This window comes from Microtus oregoni, unplaced genomic scaffold, assembly GCF_018167655.1.
Source record: "Microtus oregoni isolate MIOR12 unplaced genomic scaffold, Mior012 000034F_ref0000314, whole genome shotgun sequence".
In the NCBI taxonomy this organism is placed as follows: Eukaryota; Metazoa; Chordata; class Mammalia; order Rodentia; family Cricetidae; genus Microtus; species Microtus oregoni.
In genome coordinates this window covers 20178390-20203832 of record NW_024543093.1, presented here as the reverse complement: position 1 = coordinate 20203832, position 25443 = coordinate 20178390, and the positions used below count along the sequence as shown (strand labels likewise).

At 38.5% G+C, this 25443-nt stretch overlaps 1 protein-coding gene across 5 annotated transcripts in view; it reads right to left on the bottom strand.

Annotated features, from left to right (window-relative positions):
• Positions 1 to 14942: 14942 nt before the first annotated feature.
• Alkbh8 (alkB homolog 8, tRNA methyltransferase) overlaps positions 14943 to 25443 on the bottom strand; it is a 57499-nt gene continuing 46998 nt past the window's right edge. For 4 of the 5 annotated variants that reach the window (XM_041630434.1, XM_041630435.1, XM_041630433.1 and 1 more), the window contains 2 exons: positions 23752 to 23901; positions 14944 to 18892 (listed from right to left, as the gene is read on the bottom strand). In XM_041630434.1, the coding sequence (XP_041486368.1) occupies positions 18335 to 18892; positions 23752 to 23901 (708 nt within the window). In that variant the 3' untranslated portion in view covers positions 14944 to 18334. Of the gene's footprint in view, positions 18893 to 23751; positions 23902 to 25443 lie in introns of all 5 variants that reach the window. The other variant, XM_041630436.1, reaches the window with a different exon arrangement.

The window sequence follows — 25443 nt, the reverse complement described above, 5'->3', positions numbered from 1 at the left end:
TGCACTATATTGACTCATTTCTTGACTAGACTCTTAAAAGAATTCAAACCTCAACGTTCTTTTTTGACTTTCTGTGATGGTGCACCAGGCTAAAGAGAAGCTGGTAAGAAAGTCAGGAGAACATAGGGAAAAGAAAAAAAAAAAATGAAAAAAAGGAAAAAAAAACGTTTTTTTTTTTTTTGAACGCTGTCTTTAAATATACTGAAAACCGAGTTCGGAGAGATGGGTCAGTGGTTTCAGGTGCTAACTAACTGCAAAGGACTGCAGTTCAGATACAGAATTCAAAAGGAGATTCACAACTCTCTGTAGCTCTATTTCCAGGGGCCCCAGCATCCTCTTCTGGACTCCACAGGCACTGCACCTTTGTGCTGGACTTTACATACAGGTAGAGAAAACGCTCATAAAAGATATTTTTTTTTAAATCTATAGAGGTTGAAACTTAGTGTTGTGCAAGCCTGGCTACAGGAAGAGTTCTCATCACCCTGAGAAAAGATGCATTGGGTGGCAGATAAAGAAAACAGAACTTTATTGTAAGTCTCTGTATCAAAATACTAGTCCTTATCTATACTTCATTTGATTGGTTCACAGGGATGGTACTAGGAAAACTGAAAGGAACCATTTCTCCTTTTACCTCTGGCAGCTAAGCAGAATTTAAAATGTCCAAACCCCTCCCCTTCCCCAGGTGCTTGGGAAGCTGTACCCTTTCAAATACACCTGTGCATCTGAATCAAGATAGTGGATTGGAAGGGCTGTTGCAACTGCTCACCCAGTACCAAAGGCACCTAGAAGGGCATGCAATGAAATTCTACTACTCAGTTTGGTGGTTTTCAGTAATCTGCCTTCTCTGTTAAGTCAGAGTGCTTTGAAAGTTTATTTTGTTGTTAATGAGCAATACCAATAAGCTTTGGCATTGAAGAGTGACAGGGAATGAAAATGTAAGGAAACTGAAAACTATATTTTGAAATTTTCCCTACTTTTCTTCCCTGTTAACCATGAAATTATTTATAAAGGCTGGTAACCCAAGGTCTGGTTCCACAAGGGGTCCACCCAAGGCTTCATCTGGTCCCCTTGGTGGATGGGAGATGACTGAGGGTGAGAAACAGGTACACCATGCAGAGAGATGGGGTATAGAGTTTATTTAGTGGTTTATAGAAAGGGAAAGGAAGGAGAGAAGGGGAAGAAGTGGAGAGGAAAGAGAGAGAGAGAGAGAGAGAGAGAGAGAGAGAGAGAGAGAGAGGCTGCTTCTCCAGAAGACAGGCAGACAGAGAAAGAGTGGGCACGGGCTGGGGAGGAGGCAGGAAATCGCTGAAGAGGGGAGCAGAGCTTGGCTCTTAAAGGGATAGTGTACCTATATGACAGACCAGGCCAACAGATAACAACAACCCAACCCAAAATGCACTAGTTATGAGAGACTAGACTGAAATTGTTACTGTTATTCTTAAAAAAATATATAGGAGTTCCCCCGCCCGGGCGGGCTCACAGAGCAACAGCAAACTCCGTCGGGTCCCAGCAGTGCCTGGCGCCGGCAGTTTCCCACCAGCGGGAGGGCACACACCCGCTGTTGTGCTTTCCTGTCACTTTAAGGGACAAGCCACGCCCACTTTCATTACCTCTGACCTGCCTGCCGCCATCTTGGGTCCTTCCTTTTCTGCTTCCTTGACATATGTGCTTTTTATTATAAGGAAGACCTGGGAATGTTATGGTTTTGGTCCCTTTAAGAGACAAGCCACACCCATTTCTTCCCCATCCGCTGAGGCAGGCTGATCTTCAGCTTCTGGCCTGAGCTCGCTCTCTTTTCCATCTTCCTCTCGGAGAGGCAGCTTTGCTTCTGCCTCTCTCCCCACTTCTCTCTTCCCCCCTTCTCTGTCTCTTTCCCCTCTTCTCGCTTTCTCTCTCTCTCTCTCTCTCCCTCTCTCTCTGTCCCCCCCTTCACCCTTCCTCCTCCATAACCCCCTGAATAAACATTCAACCTCACCCTGCATGTCGTGTCTTTCCATGTTTCTGTCTCCTGCCCGCCTGCCATGTGTCTCCCCGCCTGGGGCCAGCCATTGCTCGGGGACCAGCAGCCTACTCTGCCTGGGGCCCACTGCCTGCTGCCACATGGCCCGCCACCACTGCTCTGGGACCAGCAGCTGTCTCTGCCTGGGACTGGCTGCTCCCAGGGCCCGCTGCCTGCCACCACATGCCCCGCCGCCACCATTTGGGACTTACAGCATTTCTGCTGCCTACTGCGTAGGGGATCTTGCAGCATTTTTAAAAAAGAACAACACCCGCGCTAACAGACACATAAACACATAAGGAAGCCATAAGCATTTATTAAGAAAGAGGGAAAGAGAAAGGGAGAGATAGAGAAAGAGAGAGAGAGAGAGGGAGGGAGAGAGAGAGAGGGAGAGAGAGAGGAGGAGAGAGAGGCAAAGCCCCGTGTGTACACCTGGAGAGGAAGCAGGAAGAGAGAGCGATGGCTGGCAGAGGTCAGAGGTTAAAAAGGAGTGGGCGTGGCTAGGGCAGGGACCAAAAGAATAACAGTTACAGCTAAGACAGAGGTGCCTGACTCTGCGTAGTATCTCCATTAATTCCACAGGGTTTGCCCTGCTCCAACTGTGTAAAGAAAAACACAGGTAAGGCCTAAGCCCTGTTAGACCTTGTCCTCTTTGAGGACAGTCTAGGCAGGCTCATAGGTGTTGAATTCTGTCCTTCTCGTGAGTCATAGAGTTGAGCCATTCATAGGAGCCACCCTGTAGCTATGCTTTCACTGCCTCTTCTGCCTCAACTTCCCTCCATTCTCTCCCCTCTTTCCTTCTTCCTTTCTTTCTCTTTCCCCTCACTTACTTCCATTGCTGGGTCTCCTTCCAGTTTTTATTCCCACCTAAGGCCTTTCTATGCCATTCATATCCCAGGTCAAACAAATATCCCTTTCCCTGATCACAAAGTGTAGTGTTCCCATCTTCACACTACTCCCCAGATATTTTCACATCATGATTTAATGCTGCTACAGCCCTCTAGCTCTACTTGAAGTTGTTTTTACTGCCCATTTTCTTGTTTCCTGGTAACTACCACATGTGAGTTCAAGATCTTGGGTGAATGGTTGAATTTACATAAATAAACTGCATATATCTGCTTATAATTTTAAAAGTTTCTTTCATATTCTTTGTAATTCTTGCAAAATCTAAAGAGTATTAATATAGAATCTATACTTTAAAACAAAGTCTGTGGATGAAGAAATGGCTCAGTAGTTAAGAGGTTCTGTTCATGTTGAGGCCCCACACGGGGTTCCCAGCACCTACACAGGCCACTAAAATCTGTAACTCTAGTTTCATGGGATCAGATGCCCTCTTGTCATCTTTGTGGGCACTGGTTGCATGCAGTATAGTTACATAGACTTAAAACATTCATACACATAAAAGAAAAATAAATTAATTTAAAAAGTTTTAATCCTTGCCAAATTAGACAACCTGTTTGAACACAATTATTTATATGAAACAATGTTTTGGAGAGGTTAAATTTTGTCATATGTAATACAAATGTCAAACACAATAAAGACAATCTACAAAATTGCCCATAAAATAAAGGTACATAGGTGTTTTAAAACAACATTGTTATACAGTAACATGCACAAATTAACATGCAAGGTATAGAAGGATATTCAATTTCCTTCTATACACACACACAAAGAGAGAGAGAGAGAGAGAGAGATTATTTCTTTGAGGATGAAATAGAACCAGTGAGGATGATTGTAGTCAGAGACTGTTCACTTGTTTCCGAGCAGCCCAGACCTGAAATAACCACTCAGAAACTTCATTAATTACAACACTGCTTAGCATATGCCTCTAGTATATTCCTAGCAAGATCTAACATCTTAAATTAACCCATTTCTATTATTTTATATTTTACCATGAAGCTCACGGCCTATCAGCAATATTCCAGCTGGTGACTCGCATCTTTCTCCTCTGGCCGCTACATGGCTTCTTCCTAACCCCGCTTTCTCCCAGCATTCAGTTTAGTTCTCCTGCCTAGCTCTACTCTGCCCTATCACAGGTTAAAGCAGATTCTTTATTCATTAACCAATAAAAGCAATACATATACAGAAGGACTTCCCAGGGCTGGAGAGATGGCTCCGAGGATAAGAGCACTGTTTGCTCTTCCAGAGGTCCTGAGTTCATTTCCCAGCAACCACATGGTGGCTCACAACCACCTGTACTGAAATCTGGAGCCCTCCTCTGGCATGCAGGCATACATCGAGGCAGAATGTTGTATACATAATAAATAAATGAATTTTTTAAAAAAGAAGAGAAAAAAAGGACTTCCCACATCAGATGACCACATGTCTTAGCTCACATGAATCCATCTGATTTTGTTTCCCTGATGGTTATCAACAAAATTCCTTATTTAGCTTTGAAATGGTCACAGTTTAGAGCACAAATCACAGGCTACCCTAAGAGTAATCCTATATTAATTCCTTTCCAACACACAGTTGGTTGTCTTTAGGTAGTCAAAAGCCAAGAAAGACCAAGAATCTTTTCTGACAATATGATATAGCCAATAACTGAGATTTGAATATCTGTTTCCCAGCAACTAATTCTTTGATAATTTCTGAAGTAATAGTGTGCATTCAGTGCACAATTTCTAAAGACAGAGTTGTTAGGTTAAAAAATTCTGCCACTTATTGTGTCATGTCACTTTACATAGTCTGCTTCTTTTGGTTTCGTAACTGTAAAGTGGTAACAACTCTGTATGCCTCTAACTTCTGTGAGAATCTAATGAGATAAAGGATTTGGAGCTTCCAAACTAAGTGCTAAATTCAGGGCAGTATTATTCAGATTTTGATATTATCTCCTAGTCAGTGACATGAGGTCATATGTCCTAGTCACCTTGGTCAATCTGATACAGCCTAAGGTCCTCTTAGAGGACAGCCTTGACTGAGGAAGTGTCTAGATCAAATTGGCCTGTGAGCAGGAGTGGGAAGAGTTTCCTTGGTTAGTAAGTGATGTATAGGGACCCAGCCCACTTTGAGTGCTATCATTCCTTGTCCAAGTGATCTTGAATTATATAAAAAGTATGAGCAAGTGAGCCAAGGAACAAAGAAGCAACGTTTCTCCATGTTTTCTGCTTCACGTTCCTGTTCTGACTTCTCTCAATAGTGGACTGTGACCTGGATATATAAACCAGATAAATCCTTTCCTCTTTTAAGTTGCTTTTGGCCATGGTCTTTGTCACAGCACTAGAATAAAACTAGAGCACCATGGTACACTACCTTTTTTCTCTTCAATCTTTATGGCATTGTTGTGAGAATATATCCTGCTCCTCCAGCCAATAGCCTTTAAGATACCAGCCCACTTGAGCATGGTCTCTGATACTCTAAAAGCAGTTTTAAATTGTATGCCCACTCTCTTGCTTCTGGTTCCCATTTCCGGCTGTTATCTGTGACAGCGATCTTTAAGTTTTTTCCTTAAATAAATAACCCTTTTATTAATTGTATTCTGAAATGGTACGGGATTATTTTGTTACTTCCATCATCATGGCATAAGTGCCTTCTATATTCATTGCATTCTTGTTACAAGTTCTGTAGAAAACAAGAAAAGCATTTCTTAGTAGGTTCTTAACTTGGAACAGATCACTAATTTTCTCTGACCATCAGAGTAGTTTGTATTCAGATGTAATCTTCTCTACAAATCACCACCACATTTTGTGTTCCACATTAGGTAAGTAAAGTGAAAAACAGAATTTTAAATTTTAAGGTAGACATGTCATCATGGAGAACATTAACATTATCATCAATGAGTATAATCATGGAAAATATTCCTTCACCTTCTGACTCCTGTAAAGACTGACCTCCACTGTGTTCAAGTCCATCCAACATGTAAACCAAAGTCTATAAATTCCTGTGCCACTTTGTCTCACATAAACTCTAAATGTCACAATAATAATGAATTTACTTAAGTCTTTGCAGTTATTTAAAGTATTCTAAAACTTCCTTCTTTTATCTTTTTTATTCATTGTATAATGAAGGTTTTGCCATTCTCAAGTTCAAAAACTATGGTTCAGAAAATATATGAAATTTTCTTTCCTTAATATCACCCTGTTGGTAAAGTTTTTTCCAAGCCTGGATCTCTTGACCCATATAAAGGTGTTTGGGGGTGATCTTTTAAAAAGAACAAAATCAAACTCCCTTTCTTCATTAGAGTACACATTAATCACCTAGAGAGCCTGTAAAATGCACCTATCAGTGTTTGCTCAGCTATCTAGGCAGACCTAGAAATGTAGGCTTCTATCAGGTAGTGTCCGGTACTGAGAAGTCAGAGTTTGAGAAACACCACTCTCAGTGATAGTGATGGTAAACTATATGGAGATTGTAGGGAAAACTCCAAAGGGCTATTTTCTTCATGTAATATGGTAATTTAAAAATAATTAAAAAATAAGTAGAGGGATTTTTGATTAGTAGAGATAACATTTCTAAACACAAACATTGTCTCTGTAATGGTGACAGTTAAACTCTTCAAAGTTGCATCTGTTGTTTGCCTGAGCAGTAGTGGGAAGACCAGATGTCTGCTGTGCGAACTCAAAGCTCCCCCTTCTTAGATAAAACAGGTGTGTTATTTCTCACTTGTAGCTTTTCTCAATCCAGATGTGCTTTAAAGGAACTCATTTAGTGGAGGTATTTCATGCCAAATTTTCCCCCACGAGACTGGATTGGCATTTTGTTGACAAGGACAATGTTCTAAGGCCACCTAAGAAAGGAAATTTTATATCCAAGTTAGAAAAGGACCTCTTACTTCTACCTAAAAAGTTTTTGGTCTTTTAAATAAGATACAATTTCATAATTTGGAAGTGTGAAGAAAACATATTTGTGTTCCTACAGTAAATCTGCCAATTAGAATAAACTTTTGTATATAGGTCAATTAAAGTGACAGTGTCTTGGATTATATTTGAACTTTGTGTAATCAAAGGAAACTGTGCCAGTCTACTTAAGCATATTGTGGTGGCTTGAATAAGTTATTGTCATCATTATGAGCTTGCATGTTGTTAATTTTGAGATTTGGTGATTTATAGAAATGTCTTATTGCTCTTAACAGATTTTTCCTGGTTCAAATTAAACTTCTCAAAGAACAAATTTACTTAATTTGAACCTCACAGATTGATAGATTAGCTCAGTAGTCAGAATATTTTCCATAAAATACTTTTGAAATTATAGACTGAGTAGTCTTTGTGGCAGCTGCTCAGCCCTGCTGGTTTATGTGAGCCATTTGAGGGTGCTGAGTGAAAGTGTGAGGTTGATTGAGCTTTTACTTAAATCATACACATTAAACTGTAGTGTGTTTATTTTCCCATAAAATAGGGTTTCATGTATCCTTGCCTGGTCTTGAATTATATATGAAGATGAGAATGTTCTTCCAATTGTGATCTTCTATCTAGTCTCCTCTCCCAAGCTCTGGGATTACGAAGTCTAATGCCATGTCGATTTTATGCTGTGCTGGGAGTAGAACCCATCCATAATTTCCTGAATGCTAGGCAAGCACTCTATCAACTGAGGTTTCCCAGCCCTGGACAACAGTTTTTCTTATCTGAAGGTTCTGATAATCTGTATATGTGAGTTATTTGTCACAGAACCTGTAAAATGTGCCTAATATTAAAAAACTAAGTTGAATATATTATGAAATAATTCAAATGGAAAGCCATTTTTACATCTAGGTAATTTTCACTTTTGTAATATTGATTAAAATGGTAACCATTTTTTCAAGTTCCTAAACAAAAGATAAAACTCCATGACTCCAAGAGTGACAATAATTAACTGAATGCTATAAGCACATTTTTCATTCCGTGGCTTAGAGTAAAATTTATGGTTTAACATCTTTAGTATAAAGGAAGATCAAAAAATTAGTTGAAAATTCTCACAAGTATGCATTTATTTCATGTGATTAATGTCACCAAATCATGGAGTAATTCACATTGTTATTTCAATACTGTTTTTGAAATTTTTTAGAACATTCATGTTCTAAAAAATATTTTTCTTAACGATACTTTGGCTAAATTACTGTGACTAAACTGCTATTTGTCTTTCTACATTTATTTCATTTTAAGCTTTTTCTCTTGTCTGTAATAAAAATTATTATGGAAGTTGTAATTATTGTAGGAAGAATGTAAGAGTATTCATTGTGTACAGAATCAAGTCAGTCAATAAACCATCCTACTGTGCTTGCCTCAAAACAAATGTTGGGAAAAGAAACATAATCTGTGTACTTAGCTTATTAGGTGGAAAGATCTATGAGATGTAAAGATGTTACAAAGAATTTTTTTTATCATAAATCTCCAGGGAGACTTGCTAGCACATACCTGTGAGGCAGAGGCAGGCAGATCTCTGGGAGTTAGAAGTCAGGCTGGTCTATAGAGCTAGTTCCAGGACAATCTCTAACACTACAGAGAAACCCTGTCTCGAAAAACAAAATAAAACAAAATCTTCAGAAAGGTTTTTATGTTTTCTTGAATTTTTTCCTTGCTCTGGATCACTTACATCTTAGCAGGTGGCCAATCATGACTTAAAAGACTTATTGTGAATAAATGATTAAGACACACATAAAATATTAATACCCACTGTTTACTATCATATTATTCAAAAGACAAGCTACCATATATACTGCTTTGCTTGAAGAAGTGTTTGACAAAATAAGCAATACTGTCATTTATAAATTTTCTTGTTCTAAGGCCAGCTGGCATAGGTCTGAAAAAGCATGGGATAAATCCGGACTAGCTGAACATAGCGGACAATGAGGAATACTGAGAATTCAAGAACAATTGCAGTGGGTTTTTGATCCTACTGCACGTACTGGCTTTGTGGGAGCCTAGGCAGTTTGGATGCTCACCTTACGAGACCTGGATAGAGGTGGGCAGTCCTTGGGCTTCCCACAGGTCAGGGAACCCTGATTGCTCTTCGAGCAGATGAGGGAGGGGGACTTGATCGGGGGAGGGGGAGGGAAATGGGAAGCGGTTGTGGGGACGAGGCAGAAATCCTTAATAAATAAATAAATTTAAATAAAAAAAATTTAAGAAAAAAATTTCTTGTTCTAAAGAAATCAGTTATGTTCTGTAGATAAAAAATACGTAAATGAGTTTTTATTAAAAATGCTCCCATAATCTCATATATTACATATATTCATATATATGTGAATGCTTAGTATCAGGGAAAGGAGCTTTTTGAAAGGACTTAAGAATTAGGAGGAATGGCCCTATTGGAATTGGGTTGGCCTTGCTTTAGCAAGTGTATCCCTGGGGATGGCCTTTGAAGCTTCAGAAGTCAATGTCAGGCCTAGTGCAGTGGTATTTTATTTGTGTTTTAACAGCTTGCCTGAAGATCAGAGTGCAAAACTAAGCTACTAGAGGCCAGGGAGTGGTAGCACACACCTTTAATCCTGAACTCAAGACACCCTGGGCATCACAAGATTGAATCTATCTAAAAAGAGAAATAGAAGTTACAGGAAGATGCTCCCAGCACGAGGGAGATGGAGACAGGAGTGATATGGCTGGGGCAGAGGAGTATATTTGGCAGGATACAAGAGCTCATTGCAGTCTGAGATTTGGTGGTGAGCATTGCAATCTGCAGTCACACTGAGGACAGGATCACACCTTTGCCTGACTGAGCCTTGGTAGAGGTAAGAGCCCTCTAATGGCTTGACTCTTTTGCTTTTCTGATTTCCAGTTTGGACTCCAGTATCTTTCTCTGGGTTTTCATTATTTGTGCTACAGCCTAGTCTTTCTCTGTCTGCAGAGCATGGTGTAGCACTCAGCTACTACTCCAGTGCCAAGCATTATGCCGTATTTCCTTTCAAGAATAATGGACTAAGGTTTTGAGTGTTCTAACTACATGTATACCTTTATCCCAAAAGAGGGCATTAGATTCCACTATACATGGTTGTGAGCCACTTTGTGGTTGCTGGGAATTGAACTCAGGACCTCTGGAAGAGCAGTCAGTGTTCTTAACCACTGAGCCATCTCTCCACGGGACTAATGCTTTAAAACGGCGTGCAGCTTCCAATTAAATATCTTCTTTTAGAAGAATCGCCTGGGTCATAATATCTCTCTACAGCACTATAATGGTGACTTAAGCAATGTATAAAGAAAGTTGTTGTGAAAGTGTTGGCAAACAGATTTTTCACTTAAGGAAATCTGCACTCACATATGTAACATTCTGCAAAGAAAGGACCAAACACTACACCATCCAAGGCTCTTTGTCTAGATTAAAGTGAATGTTAAAATAGAGAGCATAGCCTCAATTATCTTTTCTACTGCTACATTAGTTTATTTTCTTGTTTCAAATTCACATTCTTTCATTCTCTATTTAAGCCAACAGTTATTGCTCCAACAACAGCAGCAATGGAATGAGTTGTTATTTACAGGATACATTGCTAAGAATTAGAAGTTACTCACAGAGTTCAATCAAGGTCAGAAATATTTAGGTTCTATACAACTCACTTTGACAGCATTTGGCAAAAAATCAGAGAGGGGTGAAGATTGAGGCAGGAGGAGAATGACAAGAAATGTTTGGGAACAGCCATCAGAAAAACTCTGTGAACCAAAACATACAAAGTGATAATGAACAGTACAAGCAAAACTTAATCAATCCATAGTCTGAAATACGTGCAGACTGTATGTGGTACAGCATTTACGAAAGGGAGTAATCAATATAGTCTGAAGGGTCTTAAGAGAGACCTTTGATATTGCTGGACCCAGCAATACCACTCCTGGGAATATACCCAAGAGATGCCCTATCACATGACAAGAGCATTTGTTCAACTATGTTCATAGCAGTATTATTTGTAATAGCCAGAACCTGGAAACAACCTAGATGCCCTTCAATGGAAGAATGGATGAAGAAAGTGTGGAATATCTACACATTAGAGTACTATGCTGCGGTAAAAAACAATGACTTCTCGAATTTTGCATGCAAATGGATGGAAATAGAAAACGCTATCCTGAGTGAGGTATCCCAGAGCCAAAAAGATGAACATGGGATGTACTCACTCGTAATTGGTTTCTAGCCATAAACAAGGGTCACGGAGTCTACACTTGGTGATCCCAAAGAAGCTAAGTAAGAAGGTGAACCAAAGGAAAAGCATATAGTTGTCCTCTGGGCTATGGGAAGTAGACAAAATTGCCGGGGAGAAAATTGAGATCTTGGGGGTGGGGTGGGATGGGGGTAAGGGGAGATGGGGAGAGAGGGGGGAGAGGGGGAGAATGGGGGGGAGCTTGGGAAAGGGGGAGGATTGGGATGAAGGAAGGTTGGATGGGGGAGCACGGAAGCACGGTTCTTAGTTAAGGGAGCCACCTTAGGGTTGGCAAGAGACTTGAACCTAGAGTGGCTCCCAGATACCCAAGCCGAGGTCCCCAGTTAGTTCCTTGGGCAGCTGAGGATGCGGAACCTGAAATGACCCTATCCTAGAGCAATACTGACGAATATCTTGCATATCATCATAGAACCTTCATCTGGTGATGGATGGAGACAGAGACGGAGACCCACACTGGAGCACTGGACTGAGCTCCCAAGGTCCCAATGAGGAGCAGAAGGAGGGAGAACATGAGCAAAGAAGTCGGGACCACGAAGGGAGCACCCACCCACTGAGACAGTGGAGCTGATCTATTGGGAGCTCACCAAGGCCAGCTGGACTGTGACTGAAAAAGCATGGGATAAAACTGGACTCTCTGAGCATGGCCAACAATGAGGGCTGATGAGAACCCAAGGACAATGGCACGGGGTTTTGAACCTACGTAATGTGCTGGCTTTGTGGGAGCCTAGCCAGTTTGGATGTTCACCTTCCTAGAAATGCACGGAGGGGGGAGGACCTAGGACTTACCACAGGGCAGGGAAATCTGACTGCTCTTTGGGCTGGAGAGGGAGGGGGAGAGGAGTGGGGGGAGGGGGAGAAGGGTGGGAGGAGGGGGAGGGAAATGGGAGGCTGGGAGGAGGAGGAAATTTGTTTTTTTTTCTCTTTTCTCAATAAAAAAAAATTAAAAAAAAAAAAAGAGAGACCTTTGAATACCTATCCGTGAGAGTGGACCCTCTGGGAGGTCTTATTGAGCTATTACTGTTTCTAAGTAAAACAAAAAGTAGAGATGAATGCTTTGGATTAAAGTACAGATCAAGAATCTAAAACCAAGGTTGTGGCTAAAAATAGAATTAAAGATGTCAAGCTACTGAAAAGACACAATATTTATATAGAGCAACCTAAAGGAAAATTAGTTAAAAATATATTTTGGTAGTTATTTTAGCAACATACTAAATAAAGAGTGTGGTTATTATTTGCTCAAAAAATTAGCCCATATCTAAAATAGTAGCTACATATGAGTCATGACATGGCTGCATTTTTTGATAATTCTTCAAGATTCGTCTATATTCTATATTGTACAAAAAGAAGAGCTGAAATGGGGTATGGTAGAAACCACTATCCCAGACTCCAAGAAAATAGACCCGGGCAACGCTAAAGGTGGTGCTAACCTCTGCAACCTTTGCAGGCATGTGATCTCAGCTTTGCCTTACTGCTTCTCTTAGGAAGCTTGTCCCAGTGGCTTCCAGATGTCATTTCTTAAATAGCATCTTAGGACACTCCAAAGTTCAGAAAACCAGTGCCAGTTGTTGAGTATTTCCACGCCAATTGTGCGTCCTAGAACTGGGGGAGATAACCACAGTATGGATTGAAGAATCCACTAGACCCACTGTGAGAGGCTACTGAGCTAAGCTCCACTGATGATCTACTGTCCTTAAGCCTCTATTCTAATTACTGAAGGTGACATTTAGAGTCTCTTAAAAATGAGTTCCAATTCAGAACCGGTATCTAGTCATGGCCAAATGCCTGATTACTTCTTTGTATATAATCCAAATACCCCCTCTGAAAGTTATAGTCTATTTTCAGAACTGTGCAAGAAAGATTAATTGTGTAGGTATTAGGCAGTATAGTAGGTTCCTTCCTTAAAGAAATTCAGCCTTGTTCTCACTTGAAGAGCCTTGGGTCTACAGACTGGCTCTAAGACCTAACTCATTGTTTTGGTGATATTAGTTAGACTTGATTAGAATCCTTCTGCTTCATACAAATAAAGCAAAAAATTAATATATTCTCATCTAATTATTTTGTAAGAACACTAGCATGAACTAGAAATGTGAACTAGAAAAATCCACAAGGACATCTTTGTATCTAAGGCTATTGGATCTTCTGATGCTAACTCTGGGACTGCCGGAAATCTTAGGAACATAAGCATAGGAAGGTCACATCTATTCACTTTGTAGAAGCTGACAAATAAATGAACATTCTACATATATGCCTGCATCAAATGTTACATATTCACAAGGCCTCTATAGCTTATTCAGAAAACCACAAGCAAAGAGGATCTTCATTAATTTGTAGTAGGGAGGTATGCTGGGCTGCGTCCTGCTGCCTGGCTAGCTTAGCCCCAAAATAATTACACAGAAACTGTATTCATTTAAACACTGCCTGGCCCATTATATCTAGCCTCTTCTCAGCTAACTCTCACATCTTGCTTTAACCCATATCTAGTAATCTGTGTGTTACCACGAGGTAGTGGCTTACTGGGAAAGATTCAGCATGTCTGACTCTGGCAACTCCATGGCGGCTCTCTCTGCCTGCCCTCTTCCTCCCAGCATTCTGTTCTGTCTACCCCACCCACCTAAGGGCTGCCCTATCAAAAGGCCAAGGCAGCTTCTTTATTCAACCAACGAAAGCAACACATAGAAAGGACCTCCTACACCATTAATTCAACAAAATTCTCTCACCATTAACATTTTAGATAGGTTTATGTGCTTTCTTCCTGATTTTGAACATCATCTTTACTCTAGGGTTATGATAATCTTTACTGTATTGTTTCAATTTTAGCACATATTTTGTTATCTCAAATCCAGCACACTTTTATTTTCTAAAAATCCCCATTTTCTTTTCTATAAACCAAAAGACAGAGTAGACATTCTTTAAGATGCTTGTTACACATTTCTTATTAATTAATCAAACCTTTACTTGCTTTTTTTTAAAGGTGGAGATTTTGTGGTCTGAAATGACATTTTATGTTTGTTTTTTTCATTAACACATAATTTTTTTTCTTTATTTGTATAAAGGTTTGGGAACCTATAAATAGAGCCACATCAGGTAGGGAAGCAAGAAAACCTGAAGCAACCTTTCCTTGTCACTACTTTTCCCCTCTTCTTTCTTCCAGAGGGCATTCGATGGTTATGCCCAACATGTCCAGCTTTTCCTCAGGAATTATCTTATTGTTATGGTTTACTAAAACTAAAACCACATCAGTTACTTGTTGTCCTGCTGCCTACATGATTTGGAGTCCTCTAGTGTGTGTGTGCGCCTGTTATCAGTCTAATGGTCCCTAAAGGGATTTTGTGATTACAACTGTTGTACTGTGTTCTGCTTACTTCTACTTTTATACAGACTGCACATCCTAACTGCTCAGCAGTGGAAGTAATATCCAAACTGCTAGGGTTGTTGGGAGATGCATTATCTAGAAGATTAACTTGGGGTAGCACCATAGAAGACCCATGCCTGGTATCACAGAAGAGGGGAAAAAAAGGATAAATCAAAATTGCATTTGGATTGAAGAATGGCAGCCCTAGGAAACAGACTATGCAGAACATAGAGAAGTTTCACACATTAATGTGGGACCCTTGTATCCTTTCACAACACATGTAATTCAACAGAAATTCTTGGATTTCTACCTCCAAATCTACAACCCAAAGCTTACTGTTCTCCTGTGTACAATGCCAACACATTGACTATAGCAAACCAATAATGACTTCTCATTTGGATTGTATTAAAAGCTTCCTGACTGACCCTTCTACTTCCACTCTAATAGCTTTACTGTCAAATCTTCACATAGCAGCCAGAATTTCCTTTCAAAGTAGAACTCAGGATGTCACTTGTTTCAAAGAGCTTACAATCTCAGAATGATATCCAGCGATGTTTTGGCATACACTATATTGTCTCTGACCTTATTTCCAACTGGAAGCAACTCTCATTATCTACACGTGGGGGGGGGGAGGGGGGATTTGTTCCGGAACCTCTGGAAGGGGTCAAAATCCAAAGAAACTCAAATCCATTACATAAAGTAAAATTTAAATGTATCTAGCACACATATTCCTATGACTTTAAATGGTCTTTAGTTTACCTCTAATACTTAACACAGTATAAATATGACATGTATGTACTTGTTACACTGTTTTATTATTGTATTAGATGGGGTTCTCTAGAAAAATTTAACCAACAGAATGTATATTTATTGTAAAATGGGTATTTGTTAGATTGGTTCACATGATGGAGTGTGTACTTGAACAAGAGCGATCTACAAACTGGAATGAAAGAGAAACCATTAGTTGCTCAGGTCATGATGCTGACACAGCACACAAGACAAATTTATTTCAAGTCAGACATAGCCACAATGGTGTGTAGGAAGTCAGAAGCTAAAAAAGCAATGCATGTTCACAGCCCCCGTATAAGGTTATAACAATTTATATTTTCAAATTTTCAGTTAAAATTCTTCAAGTATGGAAAACATGAATCAAATTGACATAGTCCCGTTATTATTTCTTAGCCTTTTAATTCACAGGGTTCTAATTTGAACTGCTTATATCCAAAATCATAAAATTTTAAAATGATAGGCAGACAGCCAATATTTCTAATCAAATTACTGCTCCTCTCATCCACCAGACACTTTCATTCAAAAGCTGGTATACAATAAAAGACTGACATATGAGACACAATACATCACAGTATCTTAATATTCTAATAAAACTTGAGATCATTTCCTTTATTAACTAAAGATAAATAATTTTTCAGAATTATAGTGATAATTGAAAAATTCTAATTGTAAGCTAGAGTTTATATTTTCTCTTAGCTTATAACAATGTTTATTAGATAATTGTTACTTTAGGAGAAGGCCACCAAGATGTTCACAGTGGCAGTTCTTTAGTCTCAAGGAAACGGCAATCCCAATAGTGGGGGTAGACAGCCTGAAGCTGTTGGAAATGGGAAGTAACAAAAACCTACAAACACTTCTTAATTCTATGGAGAGAAAACATGCAGTAAGTCGAAATCAGGTCCTCCAGGGACAATGAACTCATTTCTTAACGTTACTCATGACTGAGACCCAAGGATGCCATTTCAAAAGAGAAGAAATGATGGAAATGACACAAAGAAGAAATGTCTCTTATTTTTCTGTTTTACTTTTAGACGGGTCTCACTATGTAACCCTAACCAGTTTTGACCTCTGGTGCTCAGGCTTCTGAGCAGCTAATACTATAGGTATGACACTATACCTGCCTTTAGGATTCTAAAATATCCAAAAATAAAGAAATATTCAAATTAGCCTAAAGAGCCGATATATACTTTAAAATTTTTCTTCTTATGGCCAATCAAACATGGCTAACTTGTTTACTTAGAAACTTAGGTTCACAAACAACATATTCAAATTTTGATTTAGGACAAGCTAACTTCGCTTTTTCTTTTCTATTTTTTCTTCTTCGAGACAGGGTTTCTCTGTGTTGCCCTTGCTGTCCTGGAACTTGCTCTTTATCAACTAAGCATCTTACTGGGGCATATGTTCCTTTAATAGAGTGGTTCTTATCTTTTCCACTGCTTTGATTATTTAATACTGCCCTTCTTGTTGTAGGAATATATATAAAAATAAACTATAAATTTATTTTTATTACTACTTCATAACTGTAATCTTGATACTGTTATGAATACTAATATAAATATATATTTCTAATGGTTTTATGCAACTCCTGTGAAAGTGTGGTTTGGCTACCAGGGGTCCTGTCCCACAGGTTGAGAACCACTGTTTTAATATATAAATAATATCTTAATTTTTTCAATATAAATAATATCAAACTATTCTTAGGCTGTTGTGTTACCAGGTCTGTTGTTATACCAGGTCTGTAGAGGTGAGAGCAGAGAACTGGGTACTTAGATTGAGACCAAACTGGACACTTGAGATTCTCTCTCATAAATAGAAAAGAAAGAGAAAATTGTATATTCAAATAGAAGTCTCATTTGAGAGTGTTTTACTGTAATTTTTAATTTGTTAATTATAATGTTTATTAAATCAATTTATGGTCTTAAAGCACGTACATGTTGCTTTTAATTATGTTTTTTGATTGAGTCAATTAAAAAATCATAAAAGTTTCTTCTTAGTCAATTCAGTCTGGCTAGATATTGATCAATTTTAGTAGTACTTTCCAAGAACACGCTTTTGGTTTCACGGACTAGATAAAAATACCTCCATTCTTCGTAGATTGGAACAAATGATGAATAAGAACAAACAGTCAATTGTGACTGAAAGAGCAAAGTTTGGTGTGGCTGATAACATTTTAACGTTTGCAATTTAACTGTTAAAGAGAACTATTTGAGTTGTCTTTAGAACTTAAACCAACAGATGAGGAATAGTAGTAGTTCCTGGCAATTCATCAGTCAGGACTGGGAGTTATTTCAGCCATTAGAAAGTAATCCTTTTCTCATAGGTTAATAACCCTTTCAGCCTCCAATTTACTTTTTTATCTGTCGTTTATGATTACCAGGAACATAATATTAACTTATTTGTTTGCTTTTGTCAGCCTCACCTTCCAGAAAGTAAGCTTCCTAAGAAGAAGGACTTTGCTCTTGTTTTCTGCTGCTATGTTTGTTTGTGGTGATGGGTATTAAATCCAGGGCTTCAATTAGAAACACCTGTTCTTTCACTGAGCTACAACCCAACCTCCTTTACTTGCTTACAGCTTCATTCCTAGTACTTAATAGTAAATGGTAGGAGTTTAATGAATATCTGTTGAATGAAGTTTCTATTAATCCTGAGAAATACATGGCTAAAGTTTTACTGGGCATACAGTGTGCTGGAAAGACTGGGGGAGAAAGTTGCTATGATTTTCTTGGGAACAATTAGTTGTAGATAACACTTCAGATAGTGTCCTGTTGTCCAGAAGTCTTCCAAGTCATTTAAAAGGTTACATAATTGCTTCATTTTGTTCTTACATAGTTTAGGATCTTTATAAACAGTTTATAAGAGAAGCTTAGCTTCAAAATGCTGTACACTTACACAAAGATCACAGACCTTTCACAAGTTAATGCCAATCACTTTTCAACATCATACTTAGAAGGCATGTAAGAGGAACCTATGTTTATGAAGTCAGCCAAAAATTGCAGATAGAATGTTACCTCTATAATCTCTGCTCTCAGTTTTCCTTTGGTAATGTCTCCCAAAGCTTCCTCATTATGTAAAGGGATAATTTATCCTCCTTCGAAGAAACAGATAGGCATTTTTTTTCTTTACACCTGATATGTTCAGATCAGACCTTTTGAAGAACAACACACCAATTCCCCTCATCATAGTAGCTCTGCTGAATGCTAACATCACCCAGAGCCTGGCAGGAAGCCTCCAATTCTCCATTACAGAAAACATGGTAATAACGATGAAACACAGGACATGGGTCAGGGCATCCTGCTAAGCCAAAGGGCTCAACGGCTTTGTCTTTACCAGGATTTCTCTTGAGGTGCCATGGAACCAGCACATCTTGGGAATGAAAAGAAGTCCGGTTTGTATGAACAGGAAGCTCAGAATTAGGAACTTTCCTTGGCTTACATCCTTCCTCCTTGATATTATCAGTGGAGGGAACAGAAGATTCTAGGTCTTCACTATTTTCACAAGACATTTGATTTACTAGCAATCCTTCAGCGGCTATAACATTGTTTATCTCCTCTTTATCTTGCAGGCAAGTTTTGCTTCCTCTAAGGTACTTGGATCTGTGATTTTTATATTCTTGTTCCATTGCCCAGACATATATGAGGGCCTGCCCACCAGGTCTCAGGAGACGGACAAGTTCTTGGAGAGCTGCCACTCTACGCTCCTAAAAGAAAATTTAAAATGAAATGATTATTATTTATCAATCCAGAGGAGAGAGAAAAAGGATGTAGAAAATTATAATTAAATGTAAGACTATGTGTAGGTGTCTCAAACTGTACATAAAACATCTGGCTAAGGCACTGGTAAGCAAGTCTGCAGACTAGACCTGAATGAATTTAATTCACAGTGTGGGAAATAGATTACAAGATGGAAACTAATGACTCCCTGGCCTGAGAACACCAGGTTCTGAGTACAGTGAAGTCCTGGAATGCAGGGAACAGAATCACAAATAAAGGAGGAACTGCAGGGAAATGCCTCCAAAGTCTACATGCAAAGTCCTCTAAAGGTATCTTTGAGTCCCCATGCTGCATAAGCACTAGGTGGAATTCCAAGGAAATCAGCAAAAGAGCAGCTGGGAAGTTAGAAAGTAAAGCAAAAGTTTTAGCAATTATACAATGTTGGAGACAGAAGATGATCTTAGGGTCTTCGAGGTACAATGGCACAAATATAAACCAAGTTTAACTTGAAACTAAAGGAAGAACAGAAAGAAGTAACTATAAACTGGCCACGATAGAGCAGAAAGTCAATCCCTAAAGAATTAAACTAATCAGTTTATATGTACTTGTTGGTCTTAATTTACTGCTCTCTGGAAACAGACAAACGAATCTATACCATTTAATATAAACTGTCAAGAAGTTATAATAATTTATATATTATTAATATAATTAATTATAAATATATAATAATAATAATTGACGTTTGCATGACTAGGCCTACGGGCATGGTTTTCTCTGGATATGTGACCAAATAAAACTGAGGAGGGGATGTGCACTCTCTCTCTTGGGTGGTTGGAGCAGGAGCAAGCCTTGCAGTTGGTCCTCACCACCCTTGGGCAGAACAGTAGGACAATGGCAGCTGAATCAGCAGCTGTGTCTAAGTCATTCTGTATTCATGAGTCTTTTTCCATTGTACCCCTTAATAAATTATTAACCACACTTTGTGGGTTTTTGCATCAAATAACAATAACTATAATAATAATCTTGATGCATATTTAAAGCAATCATGACCAAAGCCCAAAAACCAGAGGCAAAGACAGACTAGAAAAATAAACCTCAAGCCAGAAGAAGGCACCAAGATGTCCACCTCTACCACTTCACACTTTACTACTCCCTTTAGACAAAGGGTTCCTTGAACCTAGAACTAGCTAGACTGCCTGCTGGACTACCAGCCAGTAACGCCAGAAATCTTCCTATCTCTGTCAGTCTCAGCACTGGAGTTACAGGTGGGCATGTGAGGACCATACCCAGTTTTTATATGGGTGCTAGGATCTGAACTCTGGCCTTCATGCTTGCACAGAAGTGCTCTGAAGTACCGAGTCACTGCTCTAGCCCCAAGAATATTTTAGTATACATAAAAAGAAAGGGTGTATAACTACTGCTGGTGTAGAAGCAGGGGAGAGAAAGAGGGAGTGGGAAAGACAGAAGAAAAAAGAAGAAAAAGGAGGAGGAGGAGGGGAGGGAGGAAGAGACAGACAGATTGATTTAATGAAATTCTTCTACTTTTTCAGTAGGAAAATAAACAGAACTTTCACTTTTTAAATTCTGGAGGATGTTTTTCACAGTTATTTGTATTCTTTGTAACTATCACTTACAGAAAGACAAAGAAGTAGCAAAAATAGTTTTCACTTCAGAAAGACTGCCTGTGAAAGTCTATTTTCAACTGCTCAGAAACTTTACTCTCAGTTTTTATAGACACAGAAGGAGATATCTATTATTATTTCTATTAGGTTTAGACACTTTTTGCCACCTATTAACCACATGGTATGACCTCTGTCTCTCCTCCAGAGATACTCTGTTCACAAATATCTATCCTTTTATAAAAGGTATAAAATTATATATCACAACTTTCTAAGACCATGCAGTGTTTCAAGAAGACATCTGCTACAAAATTTGAGAAAATTCAAGTTCAGTGAGTAAGCTCCATAATCATTCCATTACTCAGGTATTTCAGTGGTGTAGGAGGCCCTTCTGTATATGTGCTGCTTTAAATGGTTAATGAATAAAGAAGCAGCCTTGGACTGTGATAGGGCAGAGTAGAGCTAGGTGAGGAAAACTAAACTGAATGCTGGAAGAAAAAAGGTGGAGTCAGAGAGAAGCCATGTAGCCTCATCCAGGGACAGACATGCTAGGACCTTTCTGGTAATCCACAGCCACATGGTGATACATAGATTAATAGAAATGGGTTTGCCCAAGATATAAGTGCTAGCTAGCAATATGCTTAAGTGATTGGCCAAGCAGTGATTTAATAATAGAGTTTCTGTGTGATTATTTCATGGTCTGGGCATCTGGGAACAAACAAGCAGTCTTCTACAATATTTTAGTTTTTATATAGATTAAAAAGCAAGATAACACATTTAACATGTATATTATTACTGATCTTATCAATTGTTTTTTAAAGTTTTTCACATTTCTTCCAGTTGATTTGCTACTTGCTATAGTTTCTATTAATTCAAATAAAAACCAAGTGATGTACTACTTGGAAATAAGACTGGGTTTACACAATTGTTTTCATCCTAATGTTTTGTAGTTATTGATCTATATTTTCTGTAATATACTGGCTGTTATGCCATAGAAAAAGTTATTCTATATCCAACATAATTAAGAATTAAGCATTATGAATTAATTAAGAATTAAGCTAGGGAGATGGCATAGTAGGTAAAAGTTCTTGCTACTACCCAATGACCTGAATTCAACTCTGGAATGATGTAGGTGGGTCTTCCATCTATCTGTTGCTTTCACTGGTTAATTAATAAAGAAAACTGCTTAGCCTGATAGGTCAGAACATAGGTAGGCGGGGAAGATAGAACAGAATGCTGGGAGGAAGAAGGCAGTGAGACACACGTTATAGCTCTCTTCTCCAAGATAAACGCAGGTTAAGATCCTTCCCGGTAAGCCATCACCTCGTGGTGCTACACTCATTAATAGAAGATATGAGAGTTAGCCAATAAGAGGCTAGAACTAATGGGCTGAGCAGTGTTTAAAAGTATACAGTTTCTGTGTAATTATTTTGGGGCAAAAGCTAGCTGGTGGCTGGGAGCTGGGCGGGAACGCAGCCTACTGCTCCACACAACACTGGAAGGACAGAATTCACTCTTAAAGTTGTTCTCTGATCTACACATGTACCCTTTGGCAAGTGCAGACTGACATCAACACACACACACACACACTAAAGTAAATAAATTTAAAAATTTTAAATATCATCATTTAATGACGCAATGATCTAGATTATAAATATGTTAAAACAACTATTAACATGTGTCCAGTCAAAAATAAAACAAGAAAAGATTTATTTTCCATCTCAAAATGAGTAATAAAACCTCAAAGACTTTAAAATAACTAAGCTAATATGTTCATAAAACTAGAAAAAAATTCAATGAAGACACAAAATCAATTTCAGAATAATACAAAACACATGAATTTTAACAGTAAATTACATATATCTGATTCACAGATAATTATTAAGCTAGAATTCAAGTCAGCATAAATTACCAAAAATGAAGCAGAAATTTAAAAGAGGGTAGCAAAATATAACATATATTTTCAATTCAGAATTCAAAATATAGTCAAAATAGTACTTTTAAAATAAAGAGTTTAATGATACAAAAAGATATGCTGCCAATATTTAAACACTTAATACCTAAATAAATACTCAAATAAAAATAGCAAAGAGAATTCTTCAAGTAAAAAAAAGTTAGTCTTTCAGAAACCTTTAAAAGTGCTTTAAAGAAGGAAGACTAGAAAGAGTAAATCTTGAAAAGTACAGATAAATATCACGCGCTTAAAGCAACAAAATTTATATAGAACAATAACACAGTGGAAATCAGAGGAGCTAAGTGTGATTCTGATGTCTTACATTGCTAGAAGGGCTAAGCCTAACAACTCCAGGGTCATGGCAGATGTCATGGGTAGATATTGGGTACCATATTTAGTTATTAAAAATAACTAAAGACTTTATAAGCAGAAAGCAAAGGGAAGAGGAAAAACTACACGACGTTGATGAGGTAAGTAATCAAAGAAAACTGTTATCAGTTTTTGTCATGTGGTAAAATGCCTGAGAAAAGCAATATAAAATGGAGATGTATTTTACTTCATAGACTTTCAGGTTTCAGTCCATGGCCATTTGGCTTCTTGTTCCTAAGGCTATGATGGGCTCTTCAGAGAAGACAGCATCCTGGCAGAGCTGCTCACCTGATGGCAGCCAGGTAGCAGAAAGAGGAAGGGGACCATGAAGAAATGTGCCATTCAAAGTCACTCTACTAGTGAGTTCCTTACTTCAAAACAGGCCCCACTCCCTCAAAGTCTAGACAGCATAAAGGATTCAATGTATTAATACACTGGTGTAGTTAGCACCCTCATGACCCAATCACCTTCCAATAGAGCCACCCCAGCTTGGGGCCAAGACTTTACAGTTACATTTTTTACAGGCCTCACAGACCTTTATTATTTATTTATTTATTTATTTATTTATTTTGGTTTTTCAAGACAGGGTTTCACTGTGGCTTTGGAGCCTGTCCTGGCACTAGCTCTGTAGACCAGGCTGGTCTCGAACTCACAAAGATCCGCCTGCCTCTGCCTCCCGAGTGCTGGGATTAAAGGCGTGCGCCACCATCGCCCGGCGGGGCCAAGACTTTAATACATGAGCCTTTCTAATTTATTTTTGGAGGCTACTTCATGTTGAGACCTTGACAAAAAAATAGGAAAAGAAAAGAAAAAAATTAAGAAATAGCTTATTTTGACTCACACACATACAAACTTTGCCTGTCACCTTAATTACAAGTTTTACAGAAGGAAAAGCAATACTCACCGCAGTTGAAAAATGATGAATGACAGCAATGGAGATGCAAGCATCAAAAGACCCACTTCGGAATGGAATAGACAGTGCATCACAGACTAAAGCCTGAAACTCCCTCTCTCTACAAATGTCCAAAAGGTTCTGGCTATGATCACACCCAATCTATGATAGGAAAGAAATGTGTAACATTTAGTTTGCATATCACAAGAGGTTTATTTTATATCTTAGACTAATCACACAAGCTTTATCTACATAAGCATACAATCATATTACAAGCCATAAGAGTCAGTACAAAGTTATGACTATAGTCAGGAAAATCAGTCATTACCAAATAAAATAGAGAATTTAGGTCAGATATGGTGGTACATACCCTGCATACTAGAAGCAGAGGCAGGCAAATCTCTACAAGTTCAAGCCCAGCCAGTATTACACAGTGAAATCCTGTTTGTTTTTGTTTGTTTGGTTTTTTTTTATTGTTGCTAAAGAATACTTCAATTTATAAAGCTATTGAATCTTTTTTCTGTTAAACCCCTAGCCCTATAAAGAACGTAGTGCCTAATTCACAATTTGTAAAACTGTGCTTGTTTAAACCTTTCTTTATAAGATAACCAACCTAAATGAATGGAGCCACTGACGGCAGCAAGCAGACCAAACATTCCACTTTCCCAAACAGGTAAAGTCCAATGAGTCCCATGACCACCTGATTCTGTAAAAGCGTCTGAGAGCTTCCCATCTTCAATACAGCTTTATGATTTCTGTTTAAACTTTCCTGTTTAGTTTTTATACACACACACACACACACACACACACACACACACACTATAGCAATACTATATTTGCTATATCTCCCATGTGTAATTCAACATGGGAATGTCCCAAGCGACTATTAATAACAGCATCAGCACTGTTCCTAACTTTTCCTTTGATTTAAGGGAGGCAGAGGCAGGTGAGTTCGAGACCAGCCTGGTCTACAGAGCTAGTTCAAGGACAGGCTCCAAAGCCACAGAGAAACTCTGTCTCGAAAGTCCAAAAAAAAAAAAAAAAGAGAGAAAAGAAAAGATCCATGTCTGAATGATCACATTTATGTATTTCCATATATATCTGTATAATTCAGCTAATAAACACAAACTCAAAATAGAAACACCATTCAAATAATATACAGAATTTTATATTGGTCACATTTCCTTACACTTAAATACAGTTCAAAAATAATCCGAGGGGGCTGGAGAGATGGCTCAGTGGTTAAGAGCATTGAACTACTCTTCTAGAGGTCCTGGGTTCAATTCCCAGCACCCACATGGAAGCTCACGACTGTCTGTAATTACAGTTCCAGGGGACCCCACAACCATGGCAAAACACCTATATACATAAAAATAAAAATTAAGAAAAAAAATAATCCGAGGACTGAAGTAGGCCCAGTTGTTACCAACAACTGAATCTGACTAAAAGTCAACAGAAAGACATCCAATCTGACTATAAAACAAAGCTTTAAAAATAGGGCTCAATTATTATTCAGAAGAAAGTTGCTAAGAACAATAAAGAAAACAATCCAAATAAAAGGAAATGTCTTTCTCCTCTTGCTAGATGCTTTTGACAGTTTGGACACAGCATACCTTTTCAATAACAAGAAAGCACAGGCAATATGCCATATAAATCCCAATGCTAGAGAAGTCACCCATGCCTGGCTCAAGACTTTCATCTTTC